Source organism: Schistocerca cancellata, chromosome 11 (genome assembly GCF_023864275.1).
Source record: "Schistocerca cancellata isolate TAMUIC-IGC-003103 chromosome 11, iqSchCanc2.1, whole genome shotgun sequence".
In the NCBI taxonomy this organism is placed as follows: Eukaryota; Metazoa; Arthropoda; class Insecta; order Orthoptera; family Acrididae; genus Schistocerca; species Schistocerca cancellata.
Window position 1 is genome coordinate 10,582,434 of NC_064636.1, and position 17,104 is coordinate 10,599,537.

Here is a 17,104-nt window from a genome sequence, read left to right on the forward strand (position 1 = left end):
GTCCCTAAACACCTTCCAATTTGCAGGTGGAAAGTTTCCGAACGGCCCGACTCTGCGGTCACCGCAAATCGCCCGACAGGACTGGGTCTGCCGTACCGAGGTTCGGACTCCGAGGACTCGGGACGTGCATTTGCAGTGCGATCTGACACGTTTCTGGTGTGTTTCCGGAGAGAAATTCGATACTGAACGAATGTTTGAGACAGTAGAGATGCAGATGACGTGTACAAATGACAAAACAAAATTTTACGAGTTTTCTACATTCTTACCTTCTAGTATAACTTCCACACTATTAAAGTCTAAAGTTGTCAGACACTTTGTGGAAACACTGTATTTCAATTAGGTAGCAACTGCTGCATCTCATAACTAGTTTTAAAATTTTTAACTTCGGAAGAAATATGAAAGTTCAGAAATATAACACAACACACTGACAACAATTATTACCTTATTATTTGTATTTGAGCAGAATGTCAAACATATTTTACTGAAACTGTCCTCCAAATGTTTTTCAGTGTTTTAAAACAGTATGCCCGTTAAGTAATTACAAGTCGTGCACATCTTACGAACACACACAAAAATTACACAGAACAATAAATATATGACAAAAGCTACCACTGATAAATGTTTCTGCCATTCCAGGGGAGAGAACAAAACTTGTCCCACACACAAAAGAGGTTAAGAGTGCGCACAAAACTTCCAGTCTCCGATTTCTCTACACGCTAACGGCACAGGAACTGGTAAAATTTTGTGACGTCACCGAGGTCCCCCACTCGAAAGGAAGTTACAGCTAGTAGCTAAACCGTACACTCGTACGGCCCCTGAAAGACGGTACGGGTGACCGGCAGTTAACTCGTGGCGGTGAAATTCCAATTACTGGTGACCGAAACGTGTAACGAGTGTAAACGACAATGTTACGTACCGCTCTTAAACTGTTATGTACTTCCTCAGAGGACGAAGGAGAACGGACCGGGAAAGTTTACCTGAGGGAAGGGCAGGATAAGAAGGATCCTCCCGCTGCCAGGTGGCGGGAGGTCTGCCAGGGAAGGCAGAGCGGGAACTGCTGACGCCGTCCAGTGGAGCACGCCGACCCCTCCGGGGCCGGCCGGCTCCTCCACCCCCGACTGCCCCGTAGGCCTCCGTCGTCCTAATTCCGAAACCGATACCCCGTGACGAATTATCGAACAGTTCCCAGAGCTAAACTCCGGGGAGGAATATTGACAGTGTAGGAAAAGACAGAGTGCTATTTACTGTAAAGAAGCCACGTCAAGTCGCAATTAAAATACACTCACACAGAGCTTTCGGCCACTCCCTCGGTCGGCAGAAGACGGACGTACACCGTCCGTACGCACAAGCCGGTTAACCTTGCGCACGCGCGGCTGCCGGCTCCGATACCTCGGTCAGAGCTGCCAGACTTTGTGGTCACACGTGCACTAGGTGCGCTCGCCCGCGTTACGAACGGTCCGCGTTACGAACGGCCCGCGTTACGAACGGTCCGCGTTCCTCTTTTGCCGACCGAGGCCGCGGCCGAAAGTTTTACGCGAGTGCCTTTTAATCGTATCTGTCCGGAACTCAACTTATCTTCTTTACGTTAACTGGAAATCTATCTCTGCCCACAGTGTCGAAGTTCCGAGAACTAGAGAGTTGTTTCCTCCGCTTTTCCACACACCTACCGGCAGCACTCCGAATTTCTCCTCGCCGACTCGAGTAGCAGCTAGCTGTTACGTCTCGTGAAAAGTTTACCGTTTTCTCAACCGAAGAATTCGAAGCAAATAGTCGTGTCCGATATCGCACGAGAGTGGGCTCCTTTCACTAATAGGCGACACTGTGTACATACGTGACTCAATTTCTTTTAGTTTAGAAAGTTTTGTCCTCTCGCAGTGGAAGGAGGGGGTAGGGGGCACATTACACTCCGAACTGCAGTACTGCACCAGACACCACTCTGCCGTTCTCAGTGTCACTACTTCCACAGCGGTAAAAAAATGAAGCGAAAGCCAGCTCCCTCCCTGTACACTGTCGACAGTCACTTGCCGGCGGCCTCGCGCACGAGCTCCATGCGGCGGCGGTGGGCCTCCCCCTCGGCAGCCGGAGCGTACGGCTGCAGCTCCTCGGTGCCGAACCCCGGCAGCCACATGTTCCAGTGGCGCTCCAGGTGCAGCTGCACGTCGCGGGCCTCCACGACGGCGGAGCGGCGGTGGCGCGCCGACAGGCAGGCCGCCCGCACCGTCGCCTCGACGAAGTCGTCCGCCAGCTCGAGCAGCACGTCCTCCACCTCGTCCGACAGCCGCTCGTTCGGGTCCAGCTCCTTGACGATGTCGTGCAGCCGCGTCCGCGCGTGCGGCGCCGCCCCCGCCCCCGCCTCCTCGGGGCCCGGCGGCGGGTTCCGCGCCGGCCCGCCCGCCGGCGGCGCGTCGAATGGCGGCATCGACGTCGGCACCCGCGCGCCGGAGCTGCCCGCCGACGGCCCCGCGGCGGCCGAACTACCGGCGGCCGCCGCCCCCCAGCCTCCGTCTCCATGCTCCGCTCGGCCGACACTACGCCGAGACGCTACGTCCTACGGCTCCTGAGGGCGACGTGGCGAAGTTAATGTGGAAAAAAATCAACAAATAAATAAACTACAGTCACATATTTTGTGGATCGATCTGTCGAAGTAAAAAATAATATAGACTAGAGAAATGTCCGACGCACACCAGAATCGTGCTCAAAATCACACGTAGCAAGAGTTCGATGTTTAACTTATAACGCTGAAGAATGCTAGAGGGTATTTGCCCGATATATTATGAAGACCGCTCACCGTGTCGCCGTCAGACCTTGACAGATTTCTGTCGTCTGTACCCGAAGGTATTAAAAAAAGGTCAACAATTTTGCTATCTCGAATTCTTTGATGGAGAATGCTCGAAATATCGGGAAAAACAATGTGTATTTCAGTTGACATATCATTTGCTCTACAAGATTTCGAGCACTGTTCAAAGGTGTGTCAAATGTTTCTCTAATTTATTATATTTCTTAGTTTTAGACATACCATTTCACTAAACATTTGATTGGGGTTTTTATTTTTTTTTTCATTTTAATTTTTGAGCTTAGTTAAGAAAACTGTTCCTGAAATGTTCAAAATTTAGTGCTCGGTTCAAAAGAGGCCACAACGATAGTTACATATCGTACCAATGCAACTTTTTATGTGATACTGTTAGGCCTGCCTCGGCCGAAGTGAGGACTTTTTGACACTCCATTTAAATGGATAGCTGTTTGTGAAGTGTTTCCCTGTCCCTCAAATTACCAATTAATTATTTCTCGATTGTCCTGATCTCTCTCGAACAATTTATATAAATATATTGTTTTTATTATTAAGCAAACCTGCACCTCACACTAGTCTATTTGACATTTCCTACTCTTCATTAGCCTAAGAAAATTCAGACTCACAGAGCAACCCACTGCATAATGTATAGGGTGTCACCATTTCATTACACGCAAACATTTGACCAATAATATGGTAATCTGGGTCAGACACGATACTCTGATGCTTATATAGACTACCTATGTCACAAGTGGGGGAGCACTTAAGAGAGAACTTGCAGAATAACGTGAACAAGTTTCACGATCGTGTTATCGTAACAGGGGGCACTACAGCTTGCCCACTACTAATGGGCGAGTCGTGGAATGCAATATAGTGTCAGAGACAGGGATTCGCACGACATTATTCCGAAAGTGTAAAGTAATGTAAACATCACCTGCAGATTGGGCCTTGGGTTTGTTCCGAACGCCCGCCTGCTGCTTACCGGGGAGTACGAGGAGCGATCTAGCACAGTGGGACATACGGTCGGCGCGTCGGCGCTTCCTGCCGGTAGACAAATCCCGCTGCTTCTTTATCTGTGTAGCTCCTCACCTAGCCTCACAGTGGCTAGGTGGGACCCGTACCAAACGTGCCTACCGAGAAAAAATCTGAGGAGGTACCGGCAATCTAACTCCGGTCCTTCCGAGCTACAGACGATTCAGCTACGGAGGCGGTCTTACTGCAAAAGTGTGAACTAAAAATTTGTTCGAGCAGATAATTACAGAAACGAACTGCGTGTAATGTCCTTGATCTCTCAGCTACAGACAGAAGTGCATTTTTCAAATAGGATAACGAACAGGAGACATCGGTGATCTCCGTGCTGTCGAAGAATGTTAAGAAAGATAGAAAAATATTTTTGCTTAGTGAGAGTAATGGGGTAAAAATTGAATATTATCTGAGTTGCAGACATCAAATATTCGGCTGTGAGGATGAAGATGTGGAGCACAAATTGATAAAATTCAAAAGCATTGATCAATATCCCCTAGACGAGTATGTTCCGAGTGAGGTCGTGACGGACAGAAACTCCGTTAGAAACTTGCTATGAAAACGTTCGACACTGTCAAACAGGTTTATGCAAAGTCGAAGCCTAGCTTACAAACAAACATTTAAATGAGTAAAATGAGCCAAAGCAGAACAATGGCTTTGAAAGTAAAAGTTTTGTCAACAAATCTGACTTCCGACCTGTAGAAGTTTCAGTATTATGTAAAAACAGGAAGCAGATCAAAACTGTCGATTCTGTCACTCAGTTACTGTACTGGAACCGAAATGGAAGATGACAAAGAAGGGCAAAATACTGAATTTGGTCTTGTGAAACTGTTTTAATGTGGAAAATCATAATATAGTCTCTTTCAATTGTCACACAAATGCCAAAATGGCAGACAATGACAAGTGACTGCAGAATAGAAAGATGATTAAAGCTGCTTGGTTGTGCAAAGGCACCTGGGAATGCTGAAAGAGCTGTAATGGCGTACACAAATTACGCAAAAGAACTCGCCACGCTTCTGCGAGTAATTTATCTCATGTCAGTACAGTAACACAAGGTACCTAGCACGTGGGAAAAAGTGCAGGTCGTTCCCGTTTTCAAGAAGGGTTGCAGGATGTACGCCTATATTGCTCACACCAGTCTCTTGTAGAAATACGATACACGTTATGGTAACATATTAGGGTATTTTTGGTAGGGCCGTGTTCCAACACGACTAACTGTTCGAACAGTTTACGTCACAGTTTGGGAAATCTGAGGTACCGTTCGATCTTTCGATCGACCTGCGATCTAGTGACTTTTGTCAGTATTATCGTAACAACCAGTCTTGGCATTTAAAATGCGCTGTGGATTTTAATAACAAAAATTACTACGAAATGAGTGCTAAAATATCTTATGGAGTGCAGATTGTGTGTAACAATGGCAGCTAATAAATAAATAAAAGATTGCAAACAAGATTCTGTCCAGTTCTGGAGCTTTTGTTCATCCCACTACCTTGTAATGTCTAACGGTAATGTTACCACGACGGGTCTTGCTGCCGTGCCATAAAATTAGCCACTTTGTTGCAATACGTTTCGTTTGTTTGGCATTTGACTGTTGACTAATTTTCTTCGTCGATTCGTCTGAATGTTACCACCTTGTTTTCAGGTTGATTAAAATGTATTGACGTTTTTAATTGTTATTCTAATATATGAAATGGGACTGAATTACTTATTAGCAACTCACTTGGTAAAACATTATGTTCTGTTGTAAACGAAGAAATTATTATACTAGTTTCAGTCAAGCAATATTTTTGGAGGACATTTTGTGTCTATGTTACCTTTACATCAAAATCAGCATATATGTTAATATATCCAATTCATACCGGCGCTTTATGAGAACTTGTAAATTTGTTCAAACACAACAGTCTCTCGTCGTACTGGGACATCCTTCTCTAGCATTACTTTTCCCTAACAGTAGTTGTCGATACCAGTATTATTCTTCGAATTTTGGACAGGTCAATATTGCCTCAGCTGCTTTTCTGAAAACTTTATATAATTTTATACACAGTATGTTGTATAGCAAGCTAAATTTTATGAAAAGGAATTACTTCATTTTGGATGTTCTGATCAATAAGTACTAGTTCTGAATGTACAGTTAAATTATTATTATTATTATTATTATTATTATTATTATTATTATTTTAGAAACATCTGAAATTACGAATTATTTCGCACACTTAAAATTTCTACTATTAATTACGCAATTTAGTACTGGATTCATGTATGAAATAATAATTGAAACTAATAGAAATTCATTTGTCAGGAAAAATTGTAAACCCTTTGGAATACTGTTATTTCTGCCGAGTGAGTAATACCTCTGATGTGATCGGACATGTTTTTGTATTTTGTACGAACAATGTAATTTCGGGTTTGTTAATGTGAAAAATCAAAAGAGTGTATGATATACTAAAATGTGACAATATATATAAACGTAACAACCAAAATTCTGCAACAACAATCTTCAAATTTATTTAGAACAAATCAACCACGAGGACCTAAAACGTGAGAATTTCAGCTTCAAGAATCATACCCCTAGACAAGAGCTGGAGTCAACTCTAGGTGAAAAGATAAGTTGCTCCTATCAAATCTTCATAAAAGACTAATGTGGACAATACCTGCAATTAGAAAGGAGGGGGGAGATTACATCGTACATCCCTCACACTTGAGCCACGCTAGTCAAATTTCACACGACTGTTCCAACGAGCTTGACACTATATCGAATGCTGCGGTACATTGGGAAAACTCGAGCCCATTCAAATGTATACTTTGCCCAGTCCTAATTTTTAGAGAACAGAAATCTCCTCCATAAAAACACGAATTCTGCAGACAGAGATCTTGTGAAACTCAGCTCCCTCTGGTCCTCGATGAGATCTGCAGCGCTCCATACAATGGCGCTCAGGTCGGTATCAAGTTCCTCGACTTTGGGAAGACATTTAGGCACCATCCCGCACTGCCGTCCAGTTGGGGAGGAGGGGGGGGGGGGGGGGGGGGGGGGGGGGGGGGGGGGGAACAAATTTTTGACCGATTCTGAACACGTCACTCTTAATCGACAGATTTAAAGGTAATTCTAGAAGTAGGCCGTCAAAGTGTAATAGGGCTGTTACTGTTTACAGTACATACAAATAAATGATCTACTAGAAAATTTTGGAAGCTCCACGAGGCTATTTGGAGATGACGCCGTCGGCTAAGAAGGCAGCAGTGCCTGCACACTGCAGTGAACTGCAGTTGACCTTAAATGTATAACAGGAGGGTAATTTGAAAAGTTCTTGTAACGGAATAGAAAGAAACATCTTGCCTCAGTGAAACTTTCCCAGTACACTAACAAACTCGGCCCGGCAACGTTCTCACGCCTCGATCCCATCTCTAAAGTTAGTTTTCTCTGTACCTGCAAAATATCCGTCAGCTTTGGCAGTCAGTTCCTTATTTGAAAAGATTCTCCACCCACTGAGGAAAATTTTGAGCTCTCCGAAGAGGCGGAAGTCCGACGGAGGCAACTCGGCCGAATAAGGCGGGTATTCCGTATCTCAGTTCACATATTTTTGCCATGACTATGACACGAGTGTGTCGGCACACGACATATTGACAAAAACGACTTTCTCCCTCACAATACCTAGCCTTTTTTGTCTCTCTTTCTCTGTAGTCTGTATAGAAGGTTAGTGTAGTAGTGACCTGTAATTGTTTGACTAGTGGGAAGAAATCTATAATTGTTTAATTAGTGGGAAGATAATCTATCAGCAGAATTCCCCTCACACCCCAGAAAGCTGACACCACGAATTTTGCTGGCCGACTGTATAGCTTTTGCTTTTTTTGACGGTGACGAGTCGACGCGTCTCTGTTGCTGTGACTCCTGTCTCGTCTCTCGTGTACGGCAGTGGACCGAAGTTTGACTTGCAGTCACAAACTGGTGGAAAACTTGCCAATTGAGCTGAAAATCGGTTAAACATGGTTCGGATACTTCCATTCTGACGCGTTTCTGATCTCGAATTGAGAGCAGCGGCAGCAGTCTAGCAGATAATATTATCGTATTCAATTCCACTGTTAAAATCCACGGTGCCCATTCGGCAGTATCTGTACAGCCTCAACAGTACCTCACCCTTTCACTCTGCCAGCCTCCGTGACTACTTTATGCACATTCACAACGATTTCTGGGCGAGTGGCTCACCCAGCTGACCACTGCCCAAATGGTCATCTGAGCTGTCGAGTCCAAATTTAAACTTATTTGTTCGATTGCAAACAACAAAATACGAAGACTCTAGAGTTCCCAGTACGTTCTTAAAATCGGCACGAATTTCCTTTGCTTCCATATTCTTCTTACACAGTATTTAATCATTACAGTAGTTAATCATTTTTTCATCTTTACAAATCATTGCACAGGAACAACAAAGAGATGTGCACACCACAGATCCCCACCCAAGACACAGATACATCATCTTTTATAAATAAAGATGAGGTACAATCCAGTGCAACCTTCACGGAATGATCTCATAAAACGTAGTAGGAAAGGCAGATGCAATACGTGAAAATCCAAGTTTTAATGGATAATGGGACAACATTTATTTTAATTTGCGTGTAGCAATAACAACTCCATCAGCTGTGTGTATTATTTTTATTTCATTGCAACTGTTTTTGCCAATCCAATCGACTAGTTTTGGGCCCCTCTGCAACATACACTGAGGTGACAAAATCACGGGACAGTGATGTGCGCATACACAGAGGGCAGTAGGAACTATAAAAGGGCCGGTGCATTTGTGGAGCCGTCATTCGTGCTCAGGTGATTCGTGTGGAAAGATTTCTGACACGATTACGGTCACACGACAGGGATTAACAGACTTTTAACGTGGAATAGTAGGCAATACTGACCTTACGACTTATCTTAGAAGAAAGATTAAGGAAAGGCAAACCTACGTTTCTAGCATTTGTAGACTTAGAGAAAGCTTTTGATAATGTTGACTGGAATACTCTCTTTCAAATTCTAAAGGTGGCAGGGGTAAAATACAGGGAGCGAAAGGCTATTTACAACTTGTACAGAAACCAGATGGCAGTTATAAGAGTTGAGGGACATGAAAGGGAAGCAGTGGTTGGGAAGGGAGTAAGACAGGGTTGTAGCCTCTCCCCGATGTTATTCAATCTGTATATTGAGCAAGCAGTAAAGGAAACAAAAGAAAAATTTGGAGTAGGTATTAAAATCCATGGAGAAGAAATAAAAACTTTGAGGTTCGCCGATGACATTGTAATTCTGTCAGAGACAGCAAAGGACTTGGAAGAGCAGTTGAACGGAATGAATGGTGTCTTGAAGGGTGGATATAAGATGAACATCAACAAAAGCAAAACGAGGATAATGGAATGTAGTCGAATTAAGTCGGGTGATGCTGAGGGTATTAGATTAGGAAATGATACACTTAAAGTAGTAAAGGAGTTTTGCTATATGGGGAGCAAAATAACTGGTGATGGTCTAAGTAGAGAGGATATAAAATGTAGACTGGCAATGGCAAGGAAAGCGTTTCTGAAGAAGAGAAACTTGTTAACTTCGAGTATAGATTTAAGTGTCAGGAAGTCATTTCTGAAAGTATTTGTATGGAGTGTAGCCATGTATGGAAGTGAAACATGGACGGTAAATAGTTTGGACAAGAAGAGAATAGAAGCTTTTGAAATGTGGTGCTACAGAAGAATGCTGAAGATTAGATGGGTAGATCACGTAACTAATGAGGAGGTATTGAATAGGATTGGGGAGAAGAGAAGTTTGTGGCACAACTTGACCAGAAGAAGGGATACGTTGGTAGGACATGTTCTGAGGCATCAAGGGATCACCAATTTAGTATTGGAGGGCAGCGTGGAGGGTAAAAATCATAAGGGGAGACCAAGAGATGAATACACTAAGCAGATTCAGAAGGATGTAGGTTGCAGTAGGTACTGGGAGATGAAGAAGCTTGCACAGGATAGAGTAGCATGGAGAGCTGCATCAAACCAGTCTCAGGACTGAAGACCACAACAACAACAACAACAGTACACGGATTTGGAAAGCGTGGGACATTCCGTGTCCGAAATCATTTGGGAACGGCATATTCCGAGGACCACAGTGTCACTACTGTGCCGAGAATACCAAATTCCTGGCAACACCTCTCACCACCGAGAACACAGTGACTGAGGGCCTCCACTCCACGACCGACAGCAGTTGTGTACAGCTTCAGGGCTAACAGAAAAGTAACACTGCATGAAATAACCACAGAAATCAGTCTGGGACACACGACGAATGTATCCGTTAGGACAGGGTGGCGTTATGGGCTACGGTAGCAGACAAAGTGTGCGCGTGCCCTCGCTGACGACACGACACCGCCTGCAGTGCCACTCCCGGGCTCGTGACCGTACCTGTCGGACCCCAGACTGTCGCCCGGTCAGACGAGTCTCAATTTCAGTCAGCAAGAGTCTAAGGTAGGGTTCGCGTGGCGCACAGAACGGCGAACTTGTGGATTGGAGCTGTCAAAAAGACACTGTGCGACCCGGTGATGACTCCGTAGCGGTGTGCACTGTGTTTATACGGACCGGACTGGGTCCTCCGGTCCGACAGAACCGATCACTGACTGGAAGTGGTTACGGACATCCCGTTGTCAAACAATGACGCAAATTTTACAGATGACGACGAGCCACGTCACCGGGCCACGATAGATCGAGTCGGGTTCGAAGAACGGCCCGGGCCATTCGGCAAACGATCTGGCCAGCCAGATTGCCGACACGAATCCCGTCGAACATTTACGGGGCACGATCGAAGGTCAGTTCGTACACAAAACCCTGCGCCGGCAACACCTTCACAGTAGACAGCTAAAGGGGCAGCACAGCTCTGTATTTCTGTAGGGGACTCCCGACAATTTGACGAGTCTGCGGCACGCCGAGTTGTCGCACTGTGCCGGGCAAACGGAGGTCCGGCGCAGTGTCGGAGGTATCCCGAGACTTTTGCCACTTCGGCGTAGTACGATCGAGCTTTCGCTCAGTATCGTTACCGTATCTCAGACGCACCGCAAATCTCCAAGTTTGGCAGACGTCAGCGGTCTCCGCTCCTTTTTCTGGAGGTACGGCGACGGTGCCCGTCAAAAGCTCGACCGCACTACTAGTGTTGCAGATGGCGGTCTGTATCTCTGAAACCACATTCGACTAAATAAAACCAATTCACACAGCTGATAAGAGCTGCCGTTGCCGCTACGCATAAAGGCACGTGCGAGGCTGAGATGCATTGGGGCATCTTAAGGAAACTTAAATAGTGCACGAATGAAGTAGCTTACGAAACACTCGTCGAGATCAGTTTCCGAGTACTGCTTATTAGTCTGGGACGGATTCAGAGGAGAGAGAAGGAGATCCGACGAAGGACACCGCATCGTGTCGAGGGGTCATTTGGTCAGAGAGAGAGGGATCTAGGGAGACGATCGACAGACGCCGACGGCAGGTGCCGAAAGAGAGGTGTTCTGTGACGGGGGTAGGTTTACTGCTGAAAACCCGAGAGAAAGTACATTCCTACTGGGGTAGGGCACATATTTCCTCCCACACACACTCGCAAAATGTCCACGAGATGACCTGAGAAATTAGCTGCAAATACTTTCTCGTTGAAGCCAACTGCAAGCGACGTAAGAGTCCAGGCTGTAGACACACGGCGGACGAAACGCGGAACTTTCGAGTCTGGCCGTAAAGCGTGCTCGGACAGCTTAACGGTAAGGTGGCTGCTCACAGTAAGTGGGAAATGCGGATTCGAGTCCCTGTCTGGCACATATTTTCACTGTCGTCATTCCACTGTCCGTAGTCACAACTGCGGACACATTTCATTACACACATGTAATAAAGACCGCAGCCGACACAGAGCCCGTTCCTTCGGACGAGCACGCACGTCGGAAGGAACGTTACATGTAATTCTGGACACGGGCACTGCAATATTTGACTAGCTGAAAAACTGACACGTTAAATGAAAATTTACCTGTAATGAAGAGAGTGAAGTAAGAAAACAAAAAAAGTAACAAGCCCCATGTAGAAATGTCGAAAGCCCACAGTTAAGAACACTCACTCCGTACCGGGGCGGACAGCGACTGTCCGGTCCGACGGCCCCGGTAATCGACAGGCGCGTGCGTGTCACAGAGGGCACCGCGGGACAGGAAGTTACTAACATTTACGCGCATATCCAAATATCGTGCAAACGGTCGAGACTCCCGTTACGCGGCACAACCGTACAGACAATAAAATACTGCTACATAAAAAAAAATTGTTAAAACCAAATAGACCAGATACGAGAGCATATAACGACAAGCTCAGGATCGATAGCCGAACAGTCGAAAAACTACGACATCGCGTCCTCTGGAGGCTATCGCAGTTAGGTAGTGTACTGCAATGTCTCGACGCCACCCGGCGGTAGAGTGTGCATCGGGCGTACAGCTTTAGACTCCGTGTAATTTAAATCTCTTCCAGAATGTTTCAGGTTTGCTACTCTACTTTTCTGTGTCAGACTTCTAAACCTGTTACAGAGTGGTAGAATTGTGAAATGGTTACCTACAGTAGTACACACTGAATTCCTCAGATTCTGATGTTCTCAGAAAGTAATGCCAAACCCTCTGCAGCCTGCCGCGCACACCCGGTGGGACCATTGTCGCAACAGGTGTGAGGTGCACCAGTAGGGTCCTACTTTTCACCAGCTACCTTCTCTCCGTGTACAACTATCTGGTTTTACAATAACGGTGATCGTGTCGTCGCTGCTAGACGGGAGTCTCACTGTCGTTCAGTCCCTGACGGAAGCCGTACTACTGTTAGCACGAGCCGCAGGTTACTGTCGAGAAACTCTGAAGTGACAGGAAGTGCATTTGAGCTCAAATTTCCAGCAAGGCAGAGAGAGGTGGCGGGGCAAAATGCTGTAACCGACAGTACGATGCGTTCTGTGACAAACTGCAGCAGTAGCAGGAATGTCCAGTTGCAGTTTTCACAGAATTTTACGGAATAATTTGAAGTCAAAACTGTACGTGACGCAGGATTTGTGGCACTCAAACGAAAGTGATTAAGAAATGCAAATGGCTATACATCGAACAGTCGACTAACATTAGGGACAACGAAGGCTTCTCAAATTTGCCAGAGACGAGTGACTGAGCAAATTTTTGTCTCGGCGGTTACGCCGACAGACAAAACTGCAGTTACCGGTGTGACGATAATCGTCAGAAACTCCGGCGACACCCCTTACGCACCCGGAAAGTCAGGTCACGGTGCACTGTCTTTTTAATGGGCACAATCGGCCTTTCCTTTTTGAGGAGAAACAGAGACGAACAGAAACGGACGACCGGAGTCACCTCTCGGCAGTACACTGCCGCAGTCCACACATTCCTCGTGCCCGAACTCAAACTGTTTCCTGCACGGGAGTACTTCTTTCGGTAAGACGGTGCCGCATTTCACTGTGCCCAAATTTCAATGACAGCAGTGCACCACACCGTGTGGTGACGTCCTGCGGCCTCCCAGAGCTCCAGACTTATCGGCCTGTGACTGCTTCCTTTGACTGTTCCCAAAACACAGGGTGTACACTACACATCTACAAACAATTGTGTGGGAATCAGAAACATTCCTACACAGATGTTCAAATATGCCACGAACAATTTACATCAGAGACTGTCCTACTGGCAATGTAACAACAGTGGGCACCTACGAGACATTTTCAAAACACGAATGGTGGGGGGAAATGGTAATGCGCACGGTACTCGTTGTCGGTCCCGTCCTCTGACGTAATCTACTCGGACACTGCAGCTGTGGCGTAAAAAGTGTTCGTTTGGCAGAAGCGTGCAATAAAAATATTGTGGAAAGTTGTTAACTGAACATCTTAAGGAAACCTGTTAGGGGACCTAGGGATTCTTACAAATTTGGCACAATTTCAAGGAAAGTAGGCAAAAAGCTAAGGACAAAAGAGATAAAGCAAGTGTTCTTTATTAAACAGAATCTTGACCGGAGACTCGTATACAGAGAAAAGGTAGCTCTTAAAAAGTAAGACCCTTCTGACACGTACCGCACCTGTGGCGACAATTGTCCCACCGGGTACGTGCGGCGGACTGACAGAGGGTTCGGCACTAGCTTCCGAGAATGCCACAATCTGAGGAATTCGGTGTGTACTACAGTCATTAATGGTATTTGTCGTTAATAACAATAGCGGATACGGGTCAATTCAGCAGTTCACAATATCAGTATACAAAGTAGAGAATTTCTGTGTAGATTGTGCGTACCTCTTTTCGGTTCAGAACGGAATTTTATATTCTCTAGCAACAGTCTATAACAAGTTGCCAGTGCAAAAAGAGCAGGAAAATGAAAATCCCTGAATACTTAAAAACAAAGTACACAACTTTCACGATTTATCACAATATTTGGACTAGGGGAGATGAATTCTGTGTTAATTGTTCTCATTGTCACTAAGCAATGCTAATTCCGCATAATCCTGATTTTTTTATTAAACAGATTCTGGTTGTCCCTGTACACAGACAGCTGACAGTAGCCGCATTCAAGTTACATAAATCCTTTTCTTTTTGAAGAATTTATGTAGAAACACCACTGTAAAAGGGGGAACACTGGCTTTTATCAAAGACGTCACTTTTCTGCCAAAGGGCCTAGCAATCCCCAAAACTGTGGATCCCTTAGTAATATACGTCGTTACCGAGTTACGACAGCTCGGCTATCGGTCGTCGCGTGTCACCCGAGTAACGAATCTGTCGGAGACATTCCGATCCTCCTACAGCTGCCGAAGACGACATTCTGCAATCCGACCGCGAGGTGGAAGTGCGAAGGAGCGTCTTCTAAACTGAGACGGTGCAGTCTTCGTGCACAGAGACGGTGACCTTCTAACACTGCGGAGGGTGGTCGTAAAACTGTCAGGAGCAGTAGAACTGGCACAATGACCGTACACGGTGGGGTACGGCGCGACCCAGCAGCCCCTCGTAAGCCGCACCTGTCTGTAGCCAGTGCCGAGTGGTGCTCGGGGCCGTGTACAGAGCGACTCCAAACGAGAGATTTCAAGTGTTCGATCGTGCCATACGCCGAGGCAGTCCGACGGGAAGGTTCGCGATCGGTGAGAAAGTTACCTGCCGTTACGTGTAGTGCCGAGAGAGAAGTACGGAGGTGGTGGTCTCACGGTAAGCGAGCGCTTTTTCCCCGACTACGGCACGGTCCCCGTCGCGCTAAAGTAAACGTGGAAGGATACGAACACACTTTACAGTGCCGTGTAGTGTGTACGGTGGAGGAAAAGTTTGTAGGCAGTGATTCAGTGTAGCGGCACGACAGCGCAGCGCGTCACAAAACACCGCAATGAAATGTTCACTCTGCAGCGGAGTGTGCGCCGATGTGAAACTTCCTGGCACATTAAAACTGTGTGCCGAAACGAGACTACAACACGGGACTTTTGCCTTTTCCGGGAACGTTCTCTACCGACCGAGCTACCCGAGCACGACCGATAACCCGCCCCCACCACTTCAGTTCTGCCAGTACATCTCATCCTACCTTTCAAACTTGACAGAAGCTCTCCTGCGAACCTTGCAGAACTAGAGGCGAGGTACTGGCAGAACTGAAGCTGTGAGGACGGGTCGTGAGTCGTGCTCGGGAAGCTCGGAGGGTAGAGCACTTGCCCGCGAAAGGCAGAGGTCCCGAGTTCGAGGCCCAGTCCGGCACACAGTCCGAATCTGCCAGGAAGTGACACAAAACATAGTCTGCAAATCGATTCTTCAAATAAAATAAACATTTTCTTCGAATACAATAAACATTTACGAAATGGACCGGCACGACCCGAGTCCCGACGTACACCTTCGGGGCGAGTCACAGTGCCTACTCGGCTCCAGACCCCAGAGCCTGGAATCGGTACCGTCTCCAGTTTCTCTGAGACACAGACACTGACACCTTACCAAAAGTGTCTACAGCACGGTTCAAGGCGAAGGGTCGATACAGCAGACATATCTATCCACTAATAGCAGTGCATATAATTTTGATCATATAGTGTATTGCGTTCCGAATTTTCCACCAACTTCTAACTTCCCGAGGCTCTATTTCACAACCAGTTTTAAGGAAAATTTTGAAGCTACAATCCTATGTGTTCGCCATATGTAATTAAAGCGTATAATGTTTAAAATTTATCAGTTCTCTTTCCCGCTAGGAACGTCCGACCCGTACTAAGTGGCACACACTGTTAAGTTGTCGATCTACACTGGACACATCAGTCGCGACCTCCCCCGAGACTGGCCACGCACACCCACGCCTCTCCCGCGCCCCCCAGCCCCCACTCCATCTCCCGCTCCTCTCGACAGCAGCAGTTCGGCAGAGGAGTCCTTTGCTCCGACTCCGTAACCAAGCACTCGCAATTCCTGAACGGTTTTCAAACACGCACGCACACACTACAATATCGGTCACAAGAGTTTCCTGTATGTTAAAAAAAGAACTACAGGACCTTGTGCTGATCAGTTTACATTAAACCAGAAAACCTCAGGGCCCCAACTCTCCAAAAAGCTGAGCTCCCGTGTATAAAATGGCTCGCAACTTCTAATTACTGTGCAGACGGGTTCACGTGTTACGTATCTGACATTAAGCGTGCAAGAGGGAATCAGTTTAAAAAAGGTTTGAAGTCACGTTTAAATTCGGTGCAAGTCACTAACTGCTCTTATTATCGAACACTCGACTAATACAGTGCGGATACGCAAAAGCCATTTTGTAACACATCTCGCAACTTACGATGTCACACCACCTGAACCACGTCTCGTGCACCGATATAATTTGCAGGCAGATTCAGTGGTTTACGTGCATATTATACGCAAAATGCATTGCAAATCAGTTAACAGAAGAGAAGTAATGAATTAAAATGTCACGTCTGATGAAGTTTTATCGCACAAACAGAACACGTTTAGTGAGTAATAAACTTTTTCTATTTCATTATTTTCTGTGGGAGTAGGGGGTCAGCAACAAAACGTATCGTACGGTTTGAAACGGAGTGTAAAGTTTGTCGAAGTCAGTAAGTGCTCTCATTCCCAAACAACGGAAGAACACATTTTGAATAATTCGTGTGTCACGAATTATGCTGCGTCTAAAAATATGCACAGAATGTAGCTGTAAACCTTGTCTTATTTAGTTGAACCTTTAATGTAAGGCTACACTTCTTAATGAGCAGATTATGACAGCACATACAATTTTTTACATCTGGTCAGTAACTGTACGAAATATTGAAAATCAGGTTTTCATTGCCCCCGGAAGTTGTAAGATACGCAACCTGTGTCCGGAATCCGG

The 17,104-nt window shown here is 46.0% G+C and overlaps 1 protein-coding gene across 2 annotated transcripts in view; it reads right to left on the reverse strand.

Annotated features, from left to right (window-relative positions):
- Positions 1-434: 434 nt before the first annotated feature.
- The window catches only part of LOC126108724 (transcription initiation factor TFIID subunit 12-like), a 54,336-nt gene continuing 37,666 nt past the window's right edge, over positions 435-17,104 (reverse strand). For both annotated transcript variants that reach the window (XM_049914056.1, XM_049914057.1), the window contains exon 3: positions 435-2,557. In XM_049914056.1, coding sequence (XP_049770013.1) covers positions 2,018-2,419 — 402 coding nt within the window. In that variant the 5' untranslated portion in view covers positions 2,420-2,557 and the 3' untranslated portion in view covers positions 435-2,017. The remainder of the gene's footprint in view (positions 2,558-17,104) is intronic.